The sequence below is a fragment of the Mustela lutreola genome, chromosome X (genome assembly GCF_030435805.1).
Source record: "Mustela lutreola isolate mMusLut2 chromosome X, mMusLut2.pri, whole genome shotgun sequence".
NCBI classification, from domain to species: Eukaryota; Metazoa; Chordata; class Mammalia; order Carnivora; family Mustelidae; genus Mustela; species Mustela lutreola.
The window spans coordinates 120529219-120552570 of record NC_081308.1 but is presented as its reverse complement, the minus strand read 5'-3'; the positions used below and the strand labels follow the sequence as shown (position 1 = coordinate 120552570).

The 23352-nt window shown below is 40.6% G+C and overlaps 1 protein-coding gene across 1 annotated transcript; it reads left to right on the top strand.

The window, feature by feature from the left end:
* The first annotated feature begins 14249 nt into the window (after nucleotides 1-14249).
* CXHXorf66 (chromosome X CXorf66 homolog) lies at nucleotides 14250-17558 on the top strand. Its single transcript, XM_059158416.1, has 3 exons — nucleotides 14250-14351; nucleotides 15225-15381; nucleotides 16669-17558. Exons 1-3 carry the CDS (start codon nucleotides 14264-14266, stop codon nucleotides 17477-17479), a joined length of 1056 nt encoding a protein of 351 aa, XP_059014399.1. The 5' UTR covers nucleotides 14250-14263; the 3' UTR covers nucleotides 17480-17558.
* Nucleotides 17559-23352: the final 5794 nt, after the last annotated feature.

Genomic DNA, 23352 nt, shown 5'->3' with positions numbered 1-23352 from the left:
CCTAGCTAGCCACTGGGAAGACTACTGCAGGAGTTCTCTGCCTGGCACTTGGTAGCACTAAGTGCTAGCTCCTCAGAGAGCTGCTGCGTTCAGATAAGCAAACCCTCCAGCCTGAACTGGTTGTAAAGATTCCGTGAAAGCAGGCAATCTTCCTTGATTTGGGACTCCTATTTTCTCCCAGAGTCCTTCCCCCTTCTCCTCCACCCCTGAAGGGAAAAATAACTCTAATCATGAGAACTCTTTTCAAATGAAAGTTGGATCTTTAACTCCATAGCATTTGTGTTCCTTGCCCACACGATGGCAGAACAGGCAAATAACAGCTAAAAGGATGCTGGACTGTCGAGATCTCCTTTTGAGGATGTTCAAGACCTTCTAGAAAACAACTGAATGCAAATTTCATTAATGTTTGTGATGGAATAAATTGCAACTGGACAGACAGTTGAGATCAAAATTGCTTTCCGCCCTATATGTGGTACTAACTGGGGCATATTAACAGGCATAGGAGATCAAGAAATAAACAAACAGAGGCGCCTGGGTAGCTCAGTGGGTTAAAGCCTCTGCCTTCGGCTCAGGTCATGATCCCGGAGTCCTGGGATCGAGCCCCACATCAGGCTCTCTGCTCAGCAGGGAGCCTGCTTCCTCCTCTCTCTCTCTGCCTGCCTCTCTGCCTACTTGTGATCTCGGTCTGTCAAATAAATAAATAAAAATCTTAAAAAAAAAAAAAAAGCCAAACTCTGAAACATAGTAGAATGGTGGTTACCACAACCTGGAGGTTAAAGGAAATGGGGAAGTATTGATCAAATGGTACAAACTTTGGAGATCTAATGTATAGTATGGTCATTATAGTTAACAATATTATTTAAAAAAAAAAGAAATAAACAAACATGATTTCCAGCCCTACAGATCCTTCCTACAAATTCTCACCTGAGGTATCGTATATTTATGTGTGTGCTTGTGAAGGCACTTGGGGGCACACATTTGGACACATGTTGTGAGGGTGTGCAGGAGAGAACACACATGCATTTGCACTGGTGGGAAAGTCTTATTGGTAAGCACAAGGGCATAAGGAGGCAACGCTGATAACAGCATTCTTTTCTGAAAAGCTCAAGTCTTTAAGGAGGAAGTGTGCTGGTCACTACTGGTAGGAGGAATTTGAAATTCCAGTGAACACTGGCCTCAGTCTCATTCTAACTCAGTAGCTTGTCCTGTGCTGCAGAGGGGTAGAGGGAGGCTACTGTCCTGAGATCAAGCATGTTGGGCCTGCCTTTGGCCTACTGATCTGAATTTATAGCTCTGGGCCCCCTGAGGTATCCTCCTATTGTTCACACACACACCACACCAACTTGTATTAGTTCAAAATCTTGTGGTCACACATGACATAAGCCCAATTCCAATCAGCAAAATAAAAAAGGGACTATCTGGATTCATATAATCAAACCACCAAAAAGGCAGGGATGCTGTGGCCTCGGAAGCAACCAGAATCGTGACTTTCCTTGGACAATTCCATCATTCATGTTGATGTTTCTCTTTATGACAGTTTTATTCTTTCAAATGAGCTAATTCCGATCAACAAGGGCCATGGCCCAGCCAACCTTGAATTCACATCCTAGGTATTTGAAAAAACTGGGTAAAGACCTCTGATTGGCCTCTTCTGAGTCACATGGCCAACCACAACCAATCACTACAGCCAGAAATAGAAAACTATTACTGGTCTAGCCTAGGCCACATGCCCACCCTTAGGGCTTGAAGGGAGGAATGTTTTGATTGCTGGACCTTATTAGGACTAGGTCGAGGGGTAGAAAAGTACTTTTCCAAAATAATGGATTCCCTGTTCAAAGCAGATAAAAAAAATGTCATCATGCTGCAAGAAAAAAAGAGGGGGTGCAAAGGTCCATATATATATATATGACAGACTCTGTTATGCTGTTTGTGGTTTCTACCTCCTTAATAATTTTGTGCCTATTTGATTTGTCTTGTAATGAGAGTAGTGTATTACATTCTCCTTTATTACTATGCTTCAATCTATTTCCTGTATCTCCTCTATTTTTTTTTTCCCCCCATAAAGGTGAATGCCAGATTTGATTGGCAGCCATTCGCTTTCCTTTCTTGGGCTCCTCTGCTGTCCTTGCTGGGCTCCATCCCCAAATTCCCTTCAGTCCTGCTTTCTGCTTGCTATATCACAGGTATTATCTGTTATACTCTTAACTTCATAATTCAGAAGTCCCTATTAACTCAGGCTAGCTCCAGACCTCCACTCTGTAATGTATGTGAATGCACGAAAAAGGAACCGAAAGGACACACACAGCACCAGACTGTTTCGGGGGTTTATAGCTTTTTTTTTTTTTTTTTTTTTTTTTTAAGTGGCTCTCTGCCCCAGTGAGGGGTCCACCTTCTTTTCTTTTCTTTTTTTAAGATTTTATTTACTTATTTGACACAGAGAGAGAGAGAGACAGTGAAAGAGGGAACACAAGCAGGGGAAGTGGGAGAGGGGGAAGCAGGCTTCCTGCCAAGCAGGAAGCCCAACGAAGGACTCGATCCCAGGACCCTGGAATCATGACCGGAAATGAAGGCAGATGGCAGATGCGGAGAGCAGAATAGGATGGAGAAGGGAAAGCGGTCAGTGGGGTGACTAAGATCCCACTGTATGTATATGCCACATTTGCCACATTTTCTTTACCTATTCATCTGTTGAAGAACATTTGGGTTGTTTTCACCTTTTGGTTATTGTGAATAATGCTGCTGTGAACATGGGGTACAAAAAGTTGTGTAAATTTTAAAACCCTAAAAAACAATACTTACCGAATGATCCATTTATGTTTAGTATGTGTGTGTGCATTATGCGTATGGTATGTATGTAAACGTGTAGAAAAAGACCTGAGTGACACACCTGAAACTTTGAGTTATTATCTCTAGAATGACAAAAGAGTGGGATAGGAAAGGACTCTATAATTTTTCATTCAGCATATTTCTGTATTTTTTTATTTTTCATAATGAGAATAGACTAATATATTCCTCATGCAATTTTAAAATGCAATTAAAAATAAAGATGAAGATTTCGGGCATCTTGGCAGGCCATGAGTAAGGAATATTTCGAACAGTCTTCTAGGGGTCAGAAGAATTGACGGGATAAAGGAATGCTGAAATACCTCTGTGTGGCGTGAGATTTTTATAAGGTGCATATATTATTTTTTAATTAAAAAAAATCTAATGGGAAAAAAAATTCAAAGCCCAAGGCGGGATTGCACTGGCAATTAAGGCCCAGAGGAGGGCAGTAGAAAGCCATACGGTGGAAACTACAGAAAAGTGGTTCCTGTGTCTCGCCAGGAAAGGGCAGGGCCTCCAAACTTGCCTTGTGGAAGCGAGAAAAAGCCTGGACACTGCTTGAAACGATGCTGGCCAGACTTTGGCAGCAAGATTATCAGATAAAAGGGGAAAAATCGGGGAAGTGGCAAGGGTTCAGCTATGGACAGCCAAGGAGAAAGTAGGAAGAGGCATTCTTCACTGAGAATCAGCAAACAGGAGCCCAGGAGCACAGCCCTGGGGTAGATAACCCAGAGAGATTTCTAGGGGTCTTGAGGACAAAGCCCTGTTTGGAAGCACTTGGCTAAGTCCTTGACCCTCCCCCTCTGCTTTTTAAAAATAAACAAGGATATTAAAAAAAAAAAAATGTTGGGGCACCTAGGTGGCTTAGTCGGTTAACTGTGCAAATCTTGACTTCTGCTCAGGTCATGATCTCAGGGTCATGACAAGCCCCAAGTCCTGCTCTGTGCTCAGTGGGGAGTCTGCTTGAGATTCTCCCCCTCTGCCCCTACCCCCCCACACACACACATCACACACTCTCTGTCTCTCTCAAAGAAATAAATCAATCTTTTACAAAAGTGTTCCTAAAGTAGACAAGGTTAAGGATAGCCCTGCAGAACAAAGATACGGGAAGCCTGCTTCTCTATCTCCCGCTCCCCCTGCTTGTGTTCCCTTCTCTTGCGCTCTCGCTCTCTCTCTCTGTGTCAAATAAATAAATAAAATCTTGAAAAAAATTTAAAAATAGATGGGAGCCTGTGTGGCTCAGTGGGTTCAAGTCTCTGCCTTCAGTTCAGGTCATGGTCCCTGGGTCCTGGGATCGAGCCCCGCATCGGGCTCTCTGCTTGGAGGGGAGCCTGCTTCCCTTCCTCTCTCTCTGTCTGCCTCTCTGCCTACTAGTGATCTCTGTCTGTCAAAAAAATAAATAAAATATTTTTTAAAAAATTAAAAATAGAAATGCCACACGATCCAGTAATTCCACTTCTGGGTATTTACCCAAAGAAAATGAAACCTTAATTTGAAAAGATATATGCACTATTTTTATTGTATCATTATTGCAGCCAAGACATGGAAGCCACCTAAGTGTCCTTCAGCAGAGGAATGGTTAGAAAAGATATGGTATGTATACATACACGTAATGAAATATTACCCAGTCACAAAAAAGAATGAAATCTTTCCATTTGTACAACAATATGGACAGAAGTGGGAGGGTATTATGCTAAATTAAGGGGCTGGGAGATAGGCAAAATAGGTGAAGGGTACAAACTTCCAGCTGTCCAATAAATAAGTCATGGAAATGACGTAGAAAATATAGTCAATAATATTGTTTTAAAAAAGATATTGTCTACCAACTCCCCATCACTAGAAAAAGAACTGATCTTAAAAAGTTGACACATATATGCTTGCACTTTATAAGCACTAAATTAAGATCATCTTATTTAAAAAGCAATAAAATAAAATCTTCCTTTTTTAGTTTTCTATCTTTATGGAGATACAATTGATATGTAACATGGTATAAAAATAACATTTTCTAATCTTTATACTGTTAAAAGGTATTTGAGCAGAATTATTTAGAGCTTCAGGGTAAAAGTGAGTTGTATTTTCCAAAGAATATTTAAAATTTTGTTCTATTCCAATGATCCCAGAAGTATGATTTCAAAGACTGCTACCCTTATAAGCCATGTCCTTTTATCACAGGAGAAAGACTTAAAGAAAAGCCTTTTGTAAGGGTCACACTGCTCACCTGCTCCAGCTTCATTTCCTGCTCTCTCTCCCCACATTCTTCATCTTGGCCACATAGAAAAGAAATTCCCTCAACCATGCTTTGCACATGTTGATTTATCTGCCTGCTAATGCAATGTTCTTTTCCTCCTTTGGGGGTTCAAGGCATTCCTATTCATATTAAAAAACCAAATGAATTAAAACCACATCTCATGGGGCGCCTGGGTGGCTCAGTTGGTTAAGTGTCTGCCTTTGGCTCAGGTCATGATCTCAGGGTCCTGGGATCCAGCCCTGGGTGACATGCGGCTCCCTGCTCAGTGAGAAGCCTGCCTTTCCCTCTCCCTCCTGCTCTGTCCCCCACCCCTGCTTGTGTGTGTTCTCACATGCTCTCTTTCTTTCTCTCTCTCAAATAAATAAAATCTTAACGTGCACGCATGCGCGTGCGCACACACACACACACACACATCTCAGCAGAAGGGTCATCTCCTCCAGGGGTCCCCACTCTGAATACCCTTCCTGTTCGTTCCTATGACATCATACTTGCATGACATTCCATACCTGTACTGCCATAGTGACTGGTTACTTATTTACCTGCCTCTCCCATTAGATTTCAAACTCCTTGAAGGTAGGGACTATGTCTTTTTGAATGCTGCGTGCCTAACCGAAGCTTATGTGACAGGTCACGTAACAGACAAGTTTTTTGTTGAATGAGTAATCAACCTTGATACCTCTCTGTACGTCATGCCCCATAACAAATCCAACAAGTCCTACACACCATCAAAATATTTCTCAAATTCATCGATTTTTCTCCATCTTCACCACCACTACTATGCTTCAAGCCACCATCTTCTATCACCACTGTAACAGCCTCCTAATTATCTTATTACTTTCTCCTATTGTGCCCCTCCAATCCATTCCCCATACAACAGCCATTGTGATTTTTCTAAAATGCAGATCTTATCATGTCAGTCTCTAAGCCAGAAACTCTTCAATGCAATCTCACTATTCTTAGAATAAAGTGTCCAATGCACTTAAGTTGACCTACAAGGCCCAAACTTCTCTAGTCTCCACTTTCTTACCTTCTTTTGGGGCCTCCAACTTGCTCTTCAACTTCCTCTCACCACAGGGCCTTTGCCTAGGTGTCTCCACCTCTTGGGATATTCTCTCTCTTCTCTCAATTCACTCCCACTCATATTTCAGAACTCTGCCCCAGTGTTGCTTCCTTAGGAAAGCTTCCCCTGACCTTCTTGATGAAATCTAACTCGCTACTGACTTTCTCAGTACCTTTACAGTATCTGTCATTTCTTGTTTTTGTTTAATGTCTGTTTCCCACTCCCCTCAATTGTCTCTACCACTGAAACTCCAAAGCACCTAAGAAACCCTCAGTAAATGTTTGAGGATGACTATTGTCATGTGACACAAAATTGAAAGAGCCAGTCCATTTGAGAAAATGCCCAGTGCATTCCCCACTGCCACAGAATCCTCCAACCACACACATCTTTCAGGGAAAACATCCTACAAATAGACTGTCCTTGTCCATATGCGAAGCTGAAATTAGGGCAGGCAGAGGACAGGCTGAACAAAGGGAGACTGGAGCATCTACCAAGCAAAGGTGCTGTGGTTGCCCTGCTTTAAGAGCCTCAACTACAGAGTTCCAGGATGAGTCAGCTCCTTGAACAGTATGTACTGGTCCGTTAGTTTTTATATCCACAGAATATAGTTGTCAGGGGAAACTTTCCAGAAAGTTGAATGCTACGTTATGTAGCACCGCTTAGTTACTTCCCAAGTAGTATTCATTATGCTGATTAATTTTTTAGCTTAATAAACACATCAAGTACCATAGGAACACTTGAACATTGAAGGGAAACATATTTTTCTCATTAAGCCAGAGAAAGGGCAAAAGTCCCAACCATATCTCATCAGATAGTTTCTTCAGTCTTTCTGTTCTCCATATAATCTATCCACAACTCTCCCCAGTCCTCAAACCTCTATCCCTTCTTCTCGCAAAGGATGAGTTCCCTTGTCCTTCACTAGGAAAGCCGAAGCCATCAGATAGAAATTCCCCCGGATTCCTCTCCCTACTCCCATCTTCAATGGGTCTGTATCAGATTACAGCTCTTTGATCTGCAATTCTGTCCCCTGGGAGCAGTGAAGTTCTGACCACCACATTCTATACTGCCCCACCCCACCCCAGGAGCCTGCCTCTATCTCCCTGTTCCGTGGCTGCACCACCTTCCCCCATACTAGCTGTTTCTCATGAGCTTTATTGGAGCTTTTCCATTATACAGAATGTTCTTCCTCGGGCTACCATTCCCCTCTAAGCAACGGCCCTATCTTCCCCCTTTGCAGTCAAACTTGAAAGAACTGTCTACACCAACGGATGTCACTTAGCTCTCAATTACTCTTCAACCCATTGAAATCTGGCCTCCGGCTCTTATCTTTCCAAGATAAGAGTACTCTTGCCTAGATCACTAGTGACCTTTTCATTATTCAATCTGTTTTAATTTCTTTTAAGACACTGAGAAGTATTTTTCATTGTTGACTACTCCTTATACCTTAAACAACTCTCTTCTCATGGTTTCTAGGACCTTATACTTTCTTGGTTTTCCTCCCTACCTCTCTGCCCCCTTTTTTTTATGTTTTTATTTAAATTCCAGTTAGTTCACATACAGTGTAATACTAGTTTCAGGTGTACGGTATGGAGACTGAACACTTCCATACACCACCGCATGCTCATCACAAGTGCCCTCCTTCCTCCCCTCCCCCATTTCACTCTTGCCTCCACCCCCCACCCTCTGGTAACCATCACTTCATTCTCTATCCTTAAGAGTCTGTTTCTTGGTTTGCTTCTCTCCTTTGCTCCTTTGTTTTGTCTCTTAAATTTCACATATGAGTGAAATCATGTGGAATTTCTTTTTTTATTCTTTTTATTCCTTCACTCAATTTCTAAATGTTGAGGTTGCTTGGGGTTTGGTCCCAGGCACTTTTCCCTCTCTATCTTCTCTCCTTGTGTGGGCTTTGGTTCATATCCATTCCAGTGGGCTTCGGTTACCTTCTAGACTGGGTTTCTGACTTGGGTACATGAATCAAATTCAGATAATTTGTAAACCCGAACGGGTAAAAACAGATTTTTTTTATTTTCACCAATCTCTAATGAAAATTTAGTATTTCTCCCAATTATGAATGTAGGCAACAAACCATGGTCGTATAACCAAAGTATGTGACTTTGCCATTATTAGAAATCATATATAACTTAATATATTTGTTACAAGTATCTCAAAATATTTTTATGTTTATCATTATTTTAGTTCATAGTAGTTATTAGATCCACTGCTAAATCTTTTTATTTAATGAGTCAATAATTAGATGCATTATTACATCACAATTTTTTATAAGAGTTTTTTTTTTTAAAGATTTTACTCATTTATTTGACAGGCAGAGATCACAACTAGGCAAAGAGGCAGGCAGAGAGAGAGGAAGGGAAGCAGGTACCCGGCCAAGCAGAGAGCCTGACGCAGGGCTCGATCCCAGGACCCGGGGATCACCACCCGAGCCAAAGGCAGAGGCTTTAACCCAGTGAGCCACCCAGGCGCCCCTGCATCACAATTTTTGTACTTGGTAAGTCTTTCAGTAAAATTCACTTCATTTATAATCCTATGCATTTCATTGTGTACATTTTAAAATATTCTGAGACGAGGTTCACAGGCTTCCCCAGACTGCCAATGGCACAAAAACTAAGAAGCCTGTTCCAGATGCTGATGACTCCCACCCTGAATCCATCTTCTGAATTTCAAGTCCATATATTTAACTGGCTTCTGGACATGTGTACTTGAATATCTCATAAAAACCTTAAGCTCAACATAACCCAAACTGAACTCATCAGCCTCTACTACCCCCATTCTCCTCAAAGCTCCAACTGAGCCTGTGTGTTCTATCTCAATGAATAGGACCAACAGTCACTCAGTTATTTGAGCCAGAATTCTGAGCTATCCTCAACTCTTCCCTTTCCTTCCCTTGAACAATCACAAATCAAATCATGTCAATTCAATCACTTTAATATTTCTAAAAATTCATCCATTTATCTTTATCCTCAGTACCTCAAATATAGTAACCATTCTCTCTTCTTCCTTGTGGTCTCTCCAACAGACTGAGTTTCCTTCTAATCCATACTTTCTCATTATTGTTAGAATGATCTTTCCCCAAGGACTGTGCTTAGTCTTAATATAGGCCACTTTGGGGCGCCTGGGTGGCTCAGTGGGTTAAAGCCCCTGCCTTTGGCTCAGGTCATGGTCTCAGGGTCCTGGGATCTCAGGGTCCTGGGATCGAGTCCCGAATCAGGCTCTCTGCTCGCAGGGAGACTGCTTCCTCCTCTCTCTCTGCCTGCTTCTCTGCCTACTTGTGATCTCTGTCTGTCAAATAAATAAATAAAATCTTAAAAACAAAATATAGCCCCCTTCACACTATCTTGTAATTACTTGTATTTTCTACTTGAATATAAGTTCCACAGGTACAGGAATTTTTATCTTGCTTGTTTTGGGGTCTGTAGCATTAAGGATGGTATCTGGCATCATAGGAACACTTCATAAATGTTTGCTGAATAAATGAATGACTGGACTGAGCTTTAGCCTGATGGTTAGCAGCAGCTCAATTAAAAGGTTAAGGGACTATTCAAACCTTAATATTTTTTTTTCTGACAGATAAATAAGGTCACTTAAGTATGAGAGGTGGGAAAAGTTAATTTTAATCATTTTATTTGAAAACTTAAATTTGGGAGCACCTGGTTAAGCATCTGCCTTTGGCTCAGCTCATGATCTTGGGGTCCTGGGATAGAGCCCTGCATTGGGCTCCCTGCTCAGTAGCGAGTCTGCTTCTCCCTCACCCTCTACCCTTTCCCCCTGCTTTTGCCTTCTCTCACTCTCTCACACTCACATTATATCTCGAAGAAACAAATAAAATCTTTTTAAAAAAAGAAAGATGGGACACCTGGGTGGCTCAGTCGGTTAAGCAGCTTCCTTCAGCTTAGGTCATGATCCCAGGGTTATGGGATGGAGTCCTGCATAGGGCTCCTTGCTCAGCAGGGAGCCTGCTTCTCTCTCTTTCTCTGCTTGCCACTCTGCCTGCTTGCTCTCTCTCTCTCTGACAAGTAAATAAAATCTTTTTTTTTTTTAAGATTTTATTTATTTATTTGATAGAGAGAGATCACAAGTAGGCAGAGAGGCAGGCAGAGAGAGAGGAAGGGAAGCAGGACCCCGCTGAGCAGAGAGCCCGATGCGGGACTCGATCCCAGGACCCTGAGATCATGACCTGAGCCAAGGGCAGTGGCTTAACCCACTGAGCCACCCAGGCGCCCCAGTAAATAAAATCTTAAAAAAAAAAAAAAAAAACTTGAATTTTGTGAGTGGATACTTTGGCTTAGGAAAATTGACAAGATCCAGTCCCTCAGTAATTTTTTTTTGCCAAAACATTAAATTGCCTTTCAAACAGTATATTTGGGGACTTGTACATTGGCAAATATAGATAATCACCCTGGGGAGGATTATGCTTTCCCCTAGATACTTGCACACAGTCAGGCTTAGTTCTGGAGACTTGTGGCAGCTTTAGCTGCTTTGCACAACAATCACACAGAACAAAGGCAGCTCTTTGATTTACCTGGTGTTTATTCTGTCAATTGATAGATTTAATACACATAAAAGGGAACCAAGGTAAGGTGCACCATAACAACGTGTAAATAACACTTCAGAATTAACAATAGAGGGGTTGAATACAGACAGCTTCTAATCAGCATACAAAAATTGAACATTTTAAGGGAGCAATACACAGATATGCTCAGTGTGGCAGTCAAGTTTATCAAAAAGAATGAATTTCAGCTTTTCAACATTAATTCCAAAACATTAAGAACACTAAGGTTTAGGGGCGCCTGGCTGGCTTAGTGAGTAGAGTGTGCAACTCTTGATCTCGGGGTTCTAAGTTTGTGTCCCACTTTGGGAATAGAGATTACTTTAAAATAAAATCTCTTTTCAAAAAAGAACACTGATTTCTAATCTGCCTTATATTAACTACAGACATCATTACTTTCACTGGCGTTCACTAATCATTACAGTTGGGGGGGTGAGAGGGAGAAGGAGAAAGAGAATCTTTTTTTTTTTTTTTTAAGATTTTATTTATTTGACAGAGAGATCACAAGTAGGCAGAGAGGCAGGCAGAGAGGAAGGGAAGCAGGCTCCCTGCTGAGCAGAGAGCACCATGTGGGGCTCCATCCCAGGACCCTGAGATCATGACCCGAGCCGAAGGCAGAGGCTTCAACCCACTGAGCCACCCAGGCGCCCCGAGAAAGAGAATCTTTTTTTTTTTTTTTTTTAAGATTTTATTTATTTATTTGACAGAGAGAGAGATCACAAGTAGGCAGAGAGGCAGGCAGAGAGAGAGAGAGAGAGAGGAGGAAGCAGGCTCCCTGCTGAGCAGAGAGCCTGATGCGGGACTCGATCCCAGGACCCTGAGATCATGACCTGAGCCGAAGGCAGCGGCTTAACCCACTGAGCCACCCAGGCGCCCCGAGAAAGAGAATCTTAAGCAGACTCCAAACCCTGCACTGAGCCCCATGTGGGGCTGGACCCTGAGATCGTGAGGCCGGAGCCAAAATCAAAGAGTCGGACACTTAACTGACTGAGCCACGCAGGTGCCTCATTACAATTTATTATTAAGTAAAAAAACAGTTACTGTATTATTAAAGAATAGTTTTGGGCACTCTGAAATTTAAAAGTTCACAAGGAAAAGATGAGATCTTGAGGAAAAAATGAGATTCTCTGTATCATACCAAACCTTGATATGAATTGTAACTTTTAATTTCCTTTCATCCTTTCTTATCATTTTATTATTTTTTTCCATCATGATAAGTGTACTGTTTAATCCCCATCCCCTATTTCACCCATCCCCCCATCTACTTCCCCTCTGGTAACCATCAGTTTGTCCTCTATAGTTAAGAGTCTGCACTACTGGGTATTAACCCCAAAGATACAGATGGAGTGAAAAGAAGGGCCATCTGTACCCCAACGTTTATAGCAGCAATGGCCACGGCCGCCAAACTGTGGAAAGACCAAGATGCCCTTCAACGGACGAATGGATAAGGAAGATGTGGTCCATATACCCTATGGAGTATTATGCCTCCATCAGAACGGATGAATACCCAACTTTTGTAGCAACACGGACGGGACTGGAAGAGATTATGCTGAGTGAAATAAGTCAAGCAGAGAGAGTCAATTATCATATGGTTTCACTTATTTGTGGAGCATAACAAATAACATGGAGGACATAGGGAGATGGAGAGGAGAAGGGAGTTGAGGGAAATTGGAAGGGGAGGTGAATCATGAGAGACTGTGGACTCTGAAAAACAATCTGAGGGGTTTGAAGGGGCGGGGGGTGGGAGGTCGGGGGAACCAGGTGGTGGGTATTAGGGAGGGCACAGACTGCATGGAGCACTGGGTGTGGTGCAAAAACAATGAATACTGTTATGCTGAAAATAAATTTTAAAAATTTAAAAAGAATCTGTGGGAGAGAGCAAAAGCAGTCCTGTTCTTTTTTTCTTTTCCCCCTTCCCATAGGTTCATCTGTTTTAATCTTAAGTTCCACATATGAGTGAGATCATATTATATTTGTCTTTTTCTGACTTATTTCACTTAGCATTATATTCTCTAGCTCCATCCATGTAGTTGCAAATGGTAAGATTTCATTCTTTTTTATAGTTGAATAATATCTCATTGTACTTATGTATGTATACATACACACACACACACACACACACGCCCTACCTCTTCGTTATCCATTCATCTATCAATGGACACTTGGGCTGCTTCCATAGTTTGGCTATTGTAAATAATGCAGCAAGAAACATAGGGGTGCTTGTATCCCTTCGAATTAGTGTCTTTGTATTTTGGGGGGAAATACCCAGTACTGCAATGATTGGATTATAGGGTAGTTCTATTTCTAATTTTTGAGGCACCTCCATATTGTTTTCCACAGTGGCTGCAGCAGTTTGCATTCCCACCAACAGTGCAAGAGGAACAGTTCCTTTTTCTCTATAACCTTGCCAATACTTGTTGTTTCTTGTGTTTTTCATTTTCGACATTCTGACAGCTATGAGATGATATTTCATTGTAGTTTTGATTTGCAGCTCCCTCTGATGAGTGATGTTGAACATTTTTTCATGTGTCTGTTGGCCATCTGGAGGTCTTCTTTGGAGAAATGTCTTTTCATGTCTTCTGTCCATATTTTAATTGGATTATTTGTTTTGTGGGTGTTGAGTTGTCTAAGTTCTTTATATATTTTGGATACTAACCTTTTACTGGATAAATCATTTGCAAATATCTTCTCCCATTCAGTAGGTTGACTTTTTAGGGTTTTTTTTTTTATTGTTTCCTTCACTGTGCAGAAGTTTTTATTTTTATGTAGTTCCAGTAGTTTATTTTTGCTTTTATTTCCTTTGCCTCCAGAGACTTATCTAGAAAAGTGTTGCTGTAGTCAGTTTCAGAGAGATTATGGCCTATGCTCTCCTCAAGGATTTTAATGGATTCAGGTCTCACATTTAGGTCTTTCATCCATTTTGAGTTTATTTTTGTGTGTGGTGAAAGAAAGTGGTCTAGTTTCATTCTTTTGCATGTGGCTATCCAGCTTTCCCATTGTATATTCATTCCTCCTTTATCAAAGATTAATTGACTATATAACTGTGGTTCTATTTCTGGGTTTTCTGTTCTACTCCATTGAATCTATGTGTCTATTTTTATGCCAGTACCATACTGTTTTAATTACTACTGCTTTATAATATCTTAATTTTGTTAAGAAAAAAAATCATATAGACTTATACTACAGGATGATTTAACTCCTATAACACTTAAGAATTACTACAAAGCTGCAAATTGCCTCCTTATCATTTAATAAGGAGAAGCAGTTCTTCAGTAGCTAAAGAAATCCCATTTTCCCTATCTTTTCTAAATATCTCCCTCTGTGCTTTTAATAATGCCCCAAACCTTCTTGATTTGCATTTGGTAGAATATTTGATGTGGAGAAATAAATTGTTAAAAATCATTTGGCAGTATTTATACACAGAAGCTCTGGCTTCTCCATGGTGAGATTATGTTGTCACAATATGACACAAAATGATAATGATGTCATAAACTTCTAGAACAGGCTGAATCATACCAAATTCAGTAGTTTCCTTGGTAGAAAAAAACATTTGAACAAATCCCTGGACATGAATCTTTTTATTTATGTCCTACTTTTGTCCATTTGGATAAACAGTTGTTTAAATACAAACCAAAGTGATGGTTCTTCTACTACAGGTATGTGCCTAACCCTTAAAACTTAGAAATTAGGATCTATTATATTATGCACTCGAGGCTTAATTAGACAAGCTAGCTGTGTTTAAGAAATCTGCTGTTTCTTTGATGTTACCATTAGTAGGTCTTTAAGAATTTCTAGGAGAACATCTGAGAGTTTTACTTCTGTGTGGAAAATTCAAGAAATATAGAAGCATAGGGTATAGAGATACTGTCCCCCTTCACTCCCCTTCCCCACCCAAATCCACTAACCCCTGCCCTCAACTAATCTGGCATGGCCCCTAACATATAGTAGGCTTCAAAAAGAGTTTTTTCTTGTCCTACCCTTTTTTCCACCATACACATTCACACACAAACATTAACACTCAAGTGCATTCACATGTGCAAGACATACATACACTCAAAAACCTAGGCAATGAGGTGAGTAAGCCATGATGCAGGGGTAACCAAGGGAATTGTACTGATTGGCCAGTGATGATTCCCAGATTTAGCATCTAGACTGTAGCTGGAGGATGTGATAGAGGGAGGAGAATGACAATGGGAAACTTATCATGCTTTAAGAAATCACTGATGAGGGGCGCCTGGGTGGCTCAGTGGGTTAAGCCGCTTCCTTCAGCTCAGGTCATGATCTCAGGGTTCTGGGATCGAGTCCCACATCGGGCTCTCTGCTCAGCAGGGAGCCTGCTTCCTCCTCTCTCTCTGCCTGCCTCTCTGCCTACTTGTGATCTCTCTCTGTCAAATAAATAAATAAAATCTTTAAAAAAAAAAATCACTGATGAAAAGACTTGATTTTGACCTTTTAGTAGCAAACCACTATCAAATGGAAGAAAACTGGGTTACCTAACACATTTTCTGGTGAAACCATCTCTTTGGCAGGGGCTAAGCACGTTCAACCAACGGAGATTAAAATGGACAACTTTAGGAGACGTCTACTCGTTATCGTAATTGGTATTATGATCATAGCTTTTGTCTTCACCTGTTTTTGTTTTCTCCATTACAATTGTATGAGCGACGATGCACCCAAAGCAGGAACGTAAGTTTTACACCCTTAAATTAAGAATGAAAGTTGTGTGTATACATATAGTGGAGATCTCATTGTTTTCGTGGTTACTTAACGTTAACCCCAGACTTCTAAAGAGCTCATCTTGTGGGTGGATACCTTTACTTCAATAATATTAGCTCTTAAATATTCTCAAGTACGTTATCAAGTTTAGTGTATTCTAAAGCTGTCTCCTACTGAGGGTTCAGCTGAGCCCCAGGCTATAAATTTCATTACAAATTGAGTCTAGGAAAAGAGGCTTGACTATCCAAATAAGACAGGGAGAATAAAGAACAGGAGAGACTAAAACTGATACAGCACTGTACGCTACCTAACTAGAATTTAAATACATAACTTGAAAAGAAAAAAAAAAAAGAAGGGGAGAGGGAGATGGGTCTCTGCATTCCAAAACCAACAAAACATTTTGGATAATCTACCATTTGAAGATATAATAGCAAAAATTATTCACTGCTGTCCCTGTCTCACTCCCTGCCTTTCACATAGGAGGATCAGGTTGGCCCTGATCTAGTGCTTCCCTAAAAATTTCCCAATGTAAGGATCGATGACTAAAGTACCCCAGAGCTGTATTTCTTTAGTTTTAGAGGAATATTGTGAATATGAATATGCATGGACCAATAACTTGACAGTGTAAATATGATAGGAAACACTGAATCCGGTCTAAAGAGTTTATTTTTTCCTTATGACAAGTAGTGACAGTTGTGTATGAGTTGCATGTTAACCTGTCACTCTTTTAAAAAATATTTTATTTATTTGAGAGGAAAAGCATGAGGGGGTGGGGCAGGAGAGAGAGAAGTAGACTCCCCACTGAGCAGGGAGCCTGCAGTAGGGCTCCATCCCAGGACCCTGGGATCATGACCTGAGCCAAAGTCAGATGCTTAACTGACTGAGCCACCCAGGTGCCCCAACCTGTGACTTTTTTAAAGTTTAATTTCTAGAATAAGTGAAGCTCTCTTTCTCCTTCTCAACAGTAGACTTGAAACAACTTTGTGTCATTCCATATGTAGGCTATATGGTTATCAATGCATCTGAAATAGTAAAAATACTCTCGAGAAAATAAAAAAGTATTCAGCATGAGTTCATATCTATTAACCCAAGTCATAGCTTTTATCACACTCCAATTCTTACTGTGTTCAATTTTTCTACTAGAGCCAAAAAAAATGACCAAAACTCTAAACTGACATAGTAACCTGTGTTTTCTGGTGATAGCAACAGTACTCTTTTGTTTTAAGATGTCATACGCCGAATTTTCTATATTTTCAGGGTCAGGAAAGAAGATGTGACAACCAAGTCGTCCAGATCATCCAAAATATCATTCAGTGAATCCAAGATAGCCAGTCCATGCATTCTAGAAAAACAGTCCGTGCTATCTAGTATAGACAAGCTTTCTGTGCCCTCAAGTCCAGAAAAGTCATCCATACCATCCAGTGCAGAAAAGTTAAGGAGGTCCTTGAGTCCAGGAAAGCAATGTATATCATCTAGTCCAGAAAAGGCAAAAAAGCCACCAAGGCCACAAAAAATATCCAGGTCATCCCACCCTAGAAAGTCAGATAGAACACACAATCTAAAAAAGCCCCAAAAGCAAGTTCATGCCCATAAGCTAGGGAGTCAGTCCTGTTCATCCTACCCAAATAAGGCAAAGAGGCTGCCTTGGCCAGCCCTTCTACAATATCCAGTCAGAACAGCCAAGCCCCCCAGTCCACAAAAGCAAATCTCACCACCCAGGCAATCCAGTTTACAGAAACTAACCAGATCCTCTAGACATCGTAATCTAAAAAGGACAGGTAAGGCAGGCACGTCAACTAGGCCTCGGTTAATCAAGTCTTGTCAATACTATGAGGAAAAATGCCTTGTTTGCAGAAATTCTTCTGAACCTTTGGTCAATAATATTTCTGAGGCAAAGAATAGTAATGTTCAAAACTCACCTGTTTCAAGCGAAGTGCAGTCTTTTTCCAAGTCCTGTCATAAGGGCGATTACAGAGACAATGTATTACTCTGTGGCAATGTGAGTAGCAGTGATATCACAATCAACAGCGATGACAGTGATAGGGAGATAACCATTATCTGCACATAAAATGAAGTAAAGTCATCCCTAAAAGTAGCCATCATAACTAAGAACTCAATAAAAATAAAAACCACATGTGAAAAAGCAAACTTACACCAACTATTTGATGCTCATTATCCTTTAAAAACCCTGATGGCGGGGCACCTGGGTGGCTCAGTGGGTTAAAGCCTCTGCCTTAGGCTCAGGTCATGATCTCAGGGTCCTGGGATCGAGTCCCGCATTGGGGTCTCTGCTCGGTGGGGAGCCTGCTTTCCCCTCTCTCTCTCTGCCTGACTCTCTGCTTACTTGTGAACTCTCTCTGTCAAATAAATAAATAAAATCTTTAAAAAAAAAGAAATACTGAACTCAATAAAATTAATCAGGTCACATTAACAAAAATAAAATAGATATAAATAAATAAAAAGCACTGTAGGTGCCATGGACTTGATTTCCTACTGGTATTGCCCTTTTTAAAAAGACAAACTATAAAGGGTTAGGATTTTTCTGGGTTAGAAAACCCTGGTCTTTTTAAAATTCACGAATACAAGTGAAAGTTCTGATTAAAATTTTAAACTGTCTACTATTTTAAAAAGTTCAAACATACACAAGAGTAGATAGATAGAGTGAGCAGTATAATGAATGCCATGTAAGCACTGCTCAGATTCAAGTTATCATTATGCAGCCAATCTTATTTCATTTATACTCTTATCCATTCCCCTTCCCATTTATATCTCTAATGATAATGACTTTTCTAAAAATACATACACACGGGGCGCCTGGCTGGCTCTGTTAATGGAGCACGTGACTCTTGATCTTGGGGTTTTGAGTTTGAGCTCCATGTTGGGTGTAGAGATTACTTTAAAAACAAGTACATGGAGCACCTGGGTGGCTCAGTGGGTTAATCCTCTGCCTTTGGCTCGGGTCATGATCTGGGGGTGGTGGAATCGAGCCCCACATTGGGCTCTCTGCTGAGCAGGGAACCTGTTTCCCCCACTCTCTCTCTGCGTGCCTCTCTGCCTACTTGTGATCTCTGTCAAATAAATAAATGAAATCTTTAAAAAAATCTTTAAACAAAAGTACATGCACACACTACCATTATTTCACCTAAAAATTAACAATAATTCTTTAATAACAATTATCCAGTCAGTATTCAAATTTCCCCATCCATCTCCTAATTTTTTTTTTAGTGGCTGCTCTGTTCAGATGATCTGATCAGCATTTGACAATATCTGACGCTAAATTTCAAAATTACAATTTCACTAGCTAATCTCGCTTCATATTGTGCAAAGATTTTAGAGTTAATCTGAGTTGTTAGTAGCCTGGAAAATAGTAAAAGTTGAAATTGTATGGTTTCAGTTTAAATTGAACCAGCATCTTAGGAGGCAAAACCAAATAATCTAAGCTCTATTCCCTTTCCCATTTGTAAGCCTAGAGATTTGTAATACTTTAAAATCTGTGAATATTAATATCTAGTTAAAATGACTAACTACCAGTGACAACCAATGACAATGACATCTTAAGAACAAGTTATCTGCCTGGGTATCTATGTTCCCTTCTAAACCACATTTAATTATAGAGTAGAAGTCTACAGAATATTTGAAGCTTATTCAATGTACAAACTTCTAATAAATTAATGGGGGCTGCATATATAAAGCCAGTAAAGAATAAGTAATAAAAATATGTACCATGAGCCACAGAAGAACTTTAGCCAAAAAAAAAAAAAAAAAAAGTTTACCAGTGGAAACTTGCCCAAACTAATAATTAAAATAACTAAGTCCTATCACTGTAACAGATAGTCTTTAGTACTTCTTGGCAATGTCCTGATTTAAGTAAGAGAGTCCCAAACCTCCATTTCCTGGCTTTCTTGCAGCATTGTCTCATTTCTCATGGTAACTTACTCCATTCTTCTCTCTCGCTTTTTTCTTTTTTCTTTTTCTTTTTTTTAAAGATTTTATTTATTTATTTGACAGAGAGAGAGATCACAAGTAGGCAGAGAGGCAGGCGGGGGCGGGGGTGGGTGGGTGGGGGTGGGGAGCAGACTCCCCACTGAGCAGAGAGCCAGATGCGGGGCTCAATCCCAGGATCCTGAGATCATGACCTGAACTGAAGGCAGAGGTTTAACCCACTGAGCCACCCAGGTGCCCCTCGCTCTTTTTTCTTTTCTGCTGTTCAGCAAGTCACAATCATTTGCTCAGTGGGCCCATGGCTTCCTTACATTTCCATTCCCCCTCTGGAAGGCACAGTGAAGCTAGTTTCAAACATGGAACTTCCCTCTCAGACCATCCCCACTCTCTTCCTGTCGAATCCATTTTCCTTAACACTCATCTCCACAGTTCATACCTTGCTCCTGGCTATGGGACTGAAATGAATTATATTTTGCTCCTTTCATTTAGTACAGCTCTTTCGAAAACCCCATCACTTAAAAAAAATTTAAAAAGTGCTGGGCGCCTGGGTGGCTCAGTGGGTTAAGCCGATGCCTTCAACGCAGGTCATGATCCCAGCGTCCTGGGATCGAATCCCGCATCGGGCTCTCTGCTCAGCAGGGAGCCTGCTTCCTCCTCTCTCTCTCTGCCTGCCTCTCTGCCTACTTGTGATCTCCCTCTGTCAAATAAATAAAATCTTTTTAAAAAAAAGGTACTAAAAGATTAGATTTCAAACATTTCTCACATATATTTTCTACATGAAACTATATGATCATGGAACTGAAATGATGCTTTGAGATCCTCTCTTCTATCCTCCTGTGGGAAAGGGGAGCTTGAAGAGCTGGAGGGATGTTCATTCAGCAAGAAGACCACCTTTTGCAAGGGGTGGAGAGGCCAGACGAGCATGGCATGGTGCCAGGGGTCACAGATCTGTAAGTGGCCAGAAAGAAGGTGGGATGTTTATGGTAGGATCAAGCAGGGACTTAGTAAAAGTCTTCAGCTTTTTCAATTCCACAAATCCTACAGTCCCTATCAAACTGCATGTAATCCCTAAAAATTAAAAACAGCAAAGATAGGAAAAGAGAAGTTAGAAAAAATTCTGTTGGAGCTTCAGCCAAGTATCTCCTTAATTGTAACTCAATATATAACCCTCAATTATTCCTGTGCTGCTGTGACCTTAGAAAACAAGGGTTAAGCATGATTAATTAGTTTTACAATTATTTATATAATGCATGGAAAGGGCCATTTTTGAAATAAGCAAGAGCTAATTATAGCTTACATCTAAGAACTTCCAGATAGCTCTGCTCATTTAGAATTATCCTTTTATGTGCCTGAATCAAAATAACATAATGAAAAGACTGTGGAAGGAGAAAAAATAAATTGTGATAAATGTCATACAGAAGTATTTTACTTTAAAAAATAAAATAGACGATATAGCCATTTTTCTCTGAAGAGTAGAAATTTAATGTTTCTGTTATAGGATATATTATATCCTATAACTGTTTCTATGTTATATCACTTACTGTTTCTATGTTATATGATAATAAAAAATTCATATATATTCTCTATCATTAATCTCTTCCTTAGTTACCTATTTTCCTGGCAAAACAGACTAATTTTAAATAACTTATTGAAATAACCAAAGGGAGGTAACTGCAAAGAGTAAAAGAAGAAACAAAGGCCTATGATGTGTGGCTGGAATAATGAGTAATAATTAATAATGATTAATAATTAATAATTAGTAATAATAATTAAGAGTGGACTGTATCTCTCTGCCGTTTTGCAAAATAAGAAAATCAAGGCCCCCGTGGCTGGCTCGGCCAATAGAGTATGTGACTCTTGATCTCACGGTTATGAGTTCAAGCCCCACACTGGGTGTGGAGATAACTTAAAAATGAAGAAAATCTGGGCGCATGGGTGGCTCAGTGGGTTAAGCCACTGCCTTCGGCTCAGGTCATGATCTCAGGGTCCTGGCATCGAGTCCCGCATCGGGCTCTCTGCTCAGCAGGGAGCCTGCTTCCCTTCCTCTCTCTCTGCCTGCCTCTCTGCCTACTTGTGATTTCTGTCAAATAAAGAAATAAAATCTTTTAAAAAATGAAGAAAATCTTTAAAAAAATTAAAAATAAATAAAATAAAATCAATGTTATATTGCTTGGCTACAAACTGGAACACAAGAATGTAACTGAGCTTCTCACCTTTAATTTCCACCGTCTAAATAAACATAAAGGCATTCACAGCAAAGTTAAAATTCTAATGTACTACACAACTGATGGTAGATATTATAGATTATGAACAATAAAGGCAGTCAACTTCTGAAGGTGATAGCTGTTGGCAAAAGGACTATATCTCTGCTGTGTAAACAAGTCTCTTTGTTGAAAGAACAACAATGACAAAGAGTGGAATTGTTGAAAATGAAGCTTTCTGTGCTGACCTCTTGAGGTTATTATAAGTCAGAAGAGCAGGGGCGCCTGGTTGGCTCAGCCGGCTGAGAGTGAGCCTTCGGCTTGGGTCAGGATCCTGCCCCATGTTTGGCTCCCTGCTCAGCAGGGGGTTTGCTTCTCCCTCTCTCTCCCTCTGCCCCTTCCCCGGCTCATGTTCTCTGTCTCTCAGATGCATACATTTAAAAAAATCTTTAAAGAAAAAAGAAATAATATGAGCATATTATATACCCATTTAAAAAATCGAAGTGATGGGGGTAAGTTATTTTAGCATCCGTATGACAATTGCTAGGCTAGCAGACTGTCAGCAAACCAGTCTGAACTAATAAACTTGGATTCAAGCCACTTGTTTCATTTACTGTTCCCACACACCAAACAATACATGTATAAAATAGAGATTCACGGTGCTCTAGAGCTTTAAACCACTTTTATGTTGTACCCAGTCTCTCAAAGAACACCTCCCTTGTTCATTAAGAAGGTACTCGATGCTGGACGGGAGGGAAAAAATATTTCTGTGTGACTGTGACATCCCATGGGTCCTGTATATATGCCAGATTTTGTTAGTTCCTTTTTCTAAAGCTTACATTTTGTTGTATACCTCTGTTGTACCAAGGTAATACGGATCAAGTTTTATTCAAACATAAGGCCTAAGAAGGTCACAAACCTCCCCACTGAAACACTTTGTAGGAAGGACTCAAATAAGAGAAAGAAATCCAGGAGGTGCTGCAAGAGATACACGGTCTTATAGGCTGAATTATGCCTCTCCACCAGATTCATACGTCGTAGTCCTCACCCCCAGTATCTCAGAATGTAGCTTTATTTGAAAATAAGGTCATTGCATACATAATTAGTTAAGATGAGGTGAGCAGAGTGGGTCCCTAATCCAATATTGCGGGTGCTATTAGGAAAGGGGGAAACTTGGGACCCAGACAAGGGTGAATGCCACGTGAAGTTTGGAGTTATGCTGCTACAAGCCAAGAACCTAAGAGAAGCTGGGAGAGAGACCCGGAAAAGATCCTTCCCTAAGTGCCTGAAGGGGGAGGTATGACCCTACTGACACCTTGATCTCAGACTTCTAGCCTCTAGAACCGTGAGATGATAAATCTCTGATGTTTCAGCCATCCAGTTTGTGGTGCTTTGCTATGGCAGTCCTAGGAAACTAATATACTTGGTGAAGACTGCTATTGCCTAGGGGCGCCTGGGTGGCTCAATCCGTTAAGCATCTGCTTTCGGCTTAGGTTATGATCTCAGCGTACTGGGATTGAGCCCCACTCAGGCGGCAGTCTGCTTCTTTCCTCTCCCTCTGCCCCTCCCTGACCCCTGCTCACGTGCTTTCTCTTACAAATAAATACATAAAATCTTTTTTAGAAAGACTGCTATTGCCCCCCAAAATAGTTAAAATCAAATAATAGAGAAATATGAGAGGAGTACTTAGGAGGAATGCTTCCTTTACACTCATCAATTGCACTGACCCCTCCCCCTAAGAAAAGGAGGGATTAATTCGATTGTTCAGAGGTTAGCGTGCAATAGGTCACGAGCTGAT